General features: G+C 42.3%; 1 protein-coding gene across 3 annotated transcripts in view; it reads right to left on the bottom strand.

The window, feature by feature from the left end:
* The window catches only part of satb1b (SATB homeobox 1b), a 61,724-nt gene that overhangs the window by 46,812 nt on the left and 9,135 nt on the right, over positions 1-5,777 (bottom strand). For all 3 annotated transcript variants that reach the window (XM_032518579.1, XM_032518580.1, XM_032518581.1), the window contains exon 2: positions 912-1,150. In XM_032518579.1, coding sequence (XP_032374470.1) covers positions 912-1,125 — 214 coding nt within the window. In that variant the 5' untranslated portion in view covers positions 1,126-1,150. The remainder of the gene's footprint in view (positions 1-911; positions 1,151-5,777) is intronic.

A 5,777-nucleotide genomic window follows, 5' to 3' on the forward strand; every position in this document is an offset into this window, starting at 1 on the left:
TGTGTGTGTGTGTGTGTGTGTGTGCGTGTGCGTGTGCGTGCTGAGATGACTAAAGACGCATTGTAAAAAGGTTTAAGAGTTTGGGAGAGCATGCAGGGGGTGGCGGTGGGTGGAAGGTGGTGTGTGTGGGAGGGGGCAATTTAAACTGCCTTCAAATAGCTCGCCTCTGTTTACATGGTTGATTCTTTTCTTACTCATGCACAAAAAGCACACACAAAGTTAGTTCAACTATATTTGTTTCATAATTCATTTGTACAGACTAACAGATAATACCTTCATTGATTAGTTTGTCAATTATTTGATGAATTAATGAATTGCTTAGTCTATAAAATAGCAGATTGTAGGACTGATTGTTATTTTCATTAGCAATCCATCTGACTTTGAGAGTCTACGAAATGTAAAGGAAAAACAATGAAAAATGTTTGTGACTGTTTCCCAGAGCCGACATCAAGACATTCAAATTGACTGCTTTGTCCCGCTAACAATATCCTGTTTTCCGTCACATAAGACACTGAAAAGCAGCAAATCTTCAAGTCTGAGGAGAAAATATTTGGTATTTTCGCTTCAAAAAAAAGAGTTGAGATACTAATTAATCATCATTAATCATTTCTGCTTGTTTTTCTCAAAATCCAAGATGAAGTCTTCAAACTGAGAGTTTTTTTGTCCAATTAACATTCTCAAACCCAAATGTACTATATCATAAGATATAGAGATAGTCCGGAAATCTTCACATTGGAGATGCTGAAAGCAGCAAATGCACTTAATGATAGATATTTAAATCTATCTAAATTGTTAAGGATTCATTTTCTTTTGATAGACTTAGACTATTAATAAACTAGACAGGACCCCACACCCCCCCACACACACACACACACACACACACACACACACACACACACTGTCCCTCCTACCTCTCTTGTGACAGGTCTTCAGCAGGTGGCCGGTGGGTTTGTACGGGACCCCGGCTAGTTTGGCCCCGGTGCTGCCCAGCCTGGCCCGGCCCAGGGGGCTGCCGTTCTGCTCCAGCCGGGGCAGCTTGGCCGGCGGGGCCTTGGCCTCCGCCATGCTGTTGACCAGGTCAGAGTTCTCCTTGCCCATACACGCCTCGCTGAGATGGTCCATCATTCTCAGCACCTCTGCTCACTATCACCTGGGGAGAGACGCACGGTATGAGTCAGCTGTCAGCGGCAATATGTGCGTGGCATAAGAGAAGCACTGAAATGTGATAAGAAGGGGAGCAATGAACACAAGATCTTTTGTGTCGATGTCACTGACATGTGAAGACGGGATGCAAACTTTTTCACACGGCACAAAAAGTGCTTCAAGTTATTGAAACCTCTGAGAACAGGGCCCACTAGGGCAATAACTGTCAATACGCTTCAGTTATGACGACTCGGGACACGGGGACGTTTTGGTGCTGCTGTAATGTTCCCATTTTTCAACACATGTATTATGTATGGGTGTCCCACAAGAGATTCCCATGCGAGAGGGGGCAAACAAGCCCCGGTTTTAGTGCAAACACATTCATTTGCCGTGAGATTCCACTTGAATGAATACAGTGCAGTTCAAGGAACAAGGTTGTGCTGCGGCGCACGCAGAGAGGGGAAACTAACGCAATTCCGTTTCTGAGTCACTTTGTGTGGCTTCACATTCATGACGCAGCTCGGATGGGAAGGGAGGCGAAAGGCCGCAACGTAATTTTGCTGTGACAGACACACACATCCACACACACACACACAGACACACACAGACAATAAGTTACATGACTTTACAGGTGTGAACTTTATTTTTGGATTTTGCAAGCGCAAAGCGGTATTCATGGGAAGCAATGAGTTTACAACTTCCAGATGCGGGAAAAAGGCAGCTTTTGGAAACTTCAAAACAGTTATTTGTTGACTCCAGAGTCCAATCACTAAAGAAAAGCTAAGGATGATGAAGGTAAGATGGAGCCTCTATGGCAGCTTAGACCACATAGGTGCTGTAGAGCACGGACACAAAGCTATTGATCGAAGCGGAAGCTGATGATTCCCACATTATTTGAACTCCCTGGAGAAGACTTGATCAACCAATATAAAGATTTGGTAATGTTTGAAACTGCAATGGAGAAGTAATGGAGGGTGATTCTGCATGCCGGTTCAGCACTGTGCTGATGAACATGAACTGGAATGCTGTTGTCAAAGAGTGAAAAGGGCAAAATCATCCACCCCCACGCAAAAGATCATGAACTCCCTCATTCATAACATGCAATGAGGCAACTAATTCCCCACAAATAAGGGGCCAGCGGAATCCGGACCCCGGACACAGTTCTGATCCAGGTCAGGATTTTTAAATGACCTTAAAACACACACACACACACACACACACACACACACACAAAACAGGAGCAATAGTTTAAATGAACACATTAGCTACCCCCCAAAAGGGGGAGTTAAGGGAGGAGGACAAGGTGAGTAAAGAATCTTCCAAACCAACCTGAAACGCAGCACTTCAGCACTGAGGAGCATATAACACCGCCTGGAAAACACGTCTTCTTTAAGTTTGGCCAGGGTAGAAAAAAAGACACCCGAAACAACTCCTGCTTCCCGGTCTTGTTACCTTTCTCTCCTTCTCTCTCTCCCTCTCTCTACGTGTGCATGACAGCAAACGGTTATTTAAAAAAAATATATATCAGTGTTTAAAAAGACGCTTTCTCCTGCTCTTCTTCGCGGATGATTGACAGGCGGTAGGAAAAAACAACAACCCGGGTCTGTGCGAGAGACGACGAGGTCGAGATGGACTGTGATAGGCGAACATTGGTAAGCGGTTATGTGTGTGTGAGTGTGTGTGTCTATGCGTGTGTGGTGTCCGTTAGCTTATTCCGTCCAACTGGAAGAGAAAAACGGAAACCAAAACCGTTAGAACCGGCGACATTTAGCACAAAGTGAGCGGTTAGCCGCGTCCATCGTTTACAAGTGAAGGCGACTTCTGCTTTAGTTCGCAACCACAACATCCAAATCGCTACATCGGCAGGCAGACAGGCAGGCAGGCAGGCAGGCGGACAGGCAGCCGTACAGTACAGTTAGCAGCCGCCAGTAGAAACCAAAGCACCTCGGACACAGTTGTAATGATGGTAACCGCCGCCGAGACCCAATAAACCCCTTGTTGTGTACGTTAGAGAAGAGAGCGACTAACGTACACAAAAATAGCTCAACGTCGGTTTAGCCGTATTTGACTACCGGCTGACTGAGAGAGAGAAACATAATAACCGACAGTGTGGTCTTGCTATCGCGTTGGAGGCGATGTAGAGACGATATGCGGACAGTCGAAACAGGTTCGCAAAATAAAACAAGGAGAGGGGGGTCAAAAAGTGCGGATTACTTTCCGATGTCGAGCATAAATAAGGCTTGCTGTGGATGCATAAGAGAGCAGCCTGCCATAGTAATAGTAGGAGGTGTCCTGTTGGTTGGGGTTTGGCGTCCGGACGGAGCTCCTCTTTCTTTCTTTCTATCTCCCTCTGTCTCTCCCCCTCTCACTCCGTCTCTCCCTCTCTGTCCCCATTAAATTATTAGTTGTATTGACTCATCACTCCCCCTCTCCTCTCCTCGCTGCTGGTGCTGCCGCTGCTTGTGCTTTCCCTTTCTCCTCCTCATTTCAAATGGCGTGGTAGAAGGGGTAAAAAAAAAATATTTAAAAAATGGGGGGAAAAATAGAAGATAGGAGGGGGATCTATGTGTGAGCGTGAGGGAGTGTGTGGGGTGGAAAGTGTCAATGGGAAGAACTAATCCCCTTAAAATAAAATAAAATAAAAATAAACTGAGGATTCTTCTGCATCTCAGGCCGAAAAGTCCTGGCAGAGATAAATAAAAGTGAAGAAAGTGGACAGGAGTCACACACAAATACACAAGTGCACACACGCACAAACATACGTTAGAAGACACACACACACACACACACACACACACACACACACACACACACACACAGGAGGAGGAACGGTGGTGCGATTTCCGGCTGTGCGCGCAGGAATTTTTAATCAGGTTGATTAGAGTGAGGCGGTCCTGCATTTATTACCGGGTAACACACACTAACACACACACACACACTAGATACCTTAAATATTTAATTGTTTTTTTAATTACTTTTGCCCAATAAACATTTTTTCTTATTTTACAACATATTTTTCATTGAGGGATTCGGTCTAAGATAGCAAAAGGTACAGTGAACTATTTTACCTCCAGTCCGTTCTGAGATAGACTAACCTCACAGTAAACTAAAGAGAACCCACACATGCATGTGTACCCTTCACAGATAACCTTTTATTGGTCCCTCCAACCTCAAAACCTCCTACGACTTACAACTTCCATCAGTTTGTTTAAAATAAAAAAGGGATTTTTTTTTTTTGTTGCATGCCTACTATCAAAATATAGGTATGTCTCAAGCTTCTTTCTTCTTCAGACTAACACAAGTTTGTTTTAGACTTACTTCTTATTATATATGCTATGAATTAATATCAGAGATTACAAATCAATAAACCTAAAAATGGGTAATATCTTTTATTCTAATGGAAAAACTATGACTTCATTTCTTACTTTAACTATGACTATAATACACAAATTGAATATGTATACATAGAAATAGGTATTCATTTATGTTTTAAACTCTTCAAAGGCTGCATCATGGCAATCGTTTATGCTTATAAATATTCATGAGTCTTAACATTGGGAAGGATCTATTCTTTTTCACACTAAAGGTGGGAAGCTACATCCCTGGTGCATCAAGTTGCAAGGACTACTATGTCTAATATTTAGTTATTGCATTGCAAATAGGAAAATACATATATTCTGACATTCACCCAGCAAAGCACATATGAATTATATTTTCAAAAGGGTGTTTTTTTCCCCTTTATGTCATATACTTTAGGTCAGTTTGCCAGCATAGTGTTGATGTTAGATTTCTTTTTAACCTCTGTTTACTGCAAATCTTTTAATAAGTCAGTTTTGGTTGGATGTCCTAACCCTATATCTACATTATGTTCCATAAATGTAAAGACAGCAGACATTTTCTATCTCAACATTTAGCTTTTGTTATCATTCTGCTATTATCTCACAAACTTTACTTCCAAGCCATACTGTATTATGTCAAACTGGATTATACCAGAATATTAGACAAGCTAATCTCTGTTGATATTGTCAACAAAACCCTGAACTGTCAAAGTGGAGGAAAGAAAGGAAAGGAAGGAGGGGGGCTGGAGACTGACACATTCTCTGCAAACAACAGAAACCTGGAAGCTTTTCTCAAGTCGATGCGTGAGCTATTGTCATTATATTGTAATTATTTCATAAACCTTTCCCTGCTGGCGGGGTTTGTTGCCCTTGAGCAAACTGCAAAAATATCAGACAAGCTAATCTCTGTTGATATTGTCAATAAAAGCCTGATATGGTTTTGTCCCTTAACTTAAGATGGCCTAATAATAACTCTGACTTTACGAGCAGAGGCTAGACTAATATCTGGTGGACACACACAGACACACACACACACACACAGGTGACATTTAATGCACCATGGCTGGTCTGCTAGTGTGAGGTGTAGGTGTCTTTACATTCAATGAAGAGCCAGAGGAGTAAGTGGTGTGAGGCAAAGTTCATTGTGGAAACCACAGTGAAAATGTGTTGTTTTTTTTCACACATTTGAAATAGTTAAAAACAAATCATATGAACACACCACCAAATAAGTATTCATTAATTCATTTCCATTGTGCCACAGATTGAACATTTAGCTTGTGTTTTTGGCAACAAGGG

This window comes from Etheostoma spectabile, chromosome 6, assembly GCF_008692095.1.
Source record: "Etheostoma spectabile isolate EspeVRDwgs_2016 chromosome 6, UIUC_Espe_1.0, whole genome shotgun sequence".
Taxonomy (NCBI): domain Eukaryota; kingdom Metazoa; phylum Chordata; class Actinopteri; order Perciformes; family Percidae; genus Etheostoma; species Etheostoma spectabile.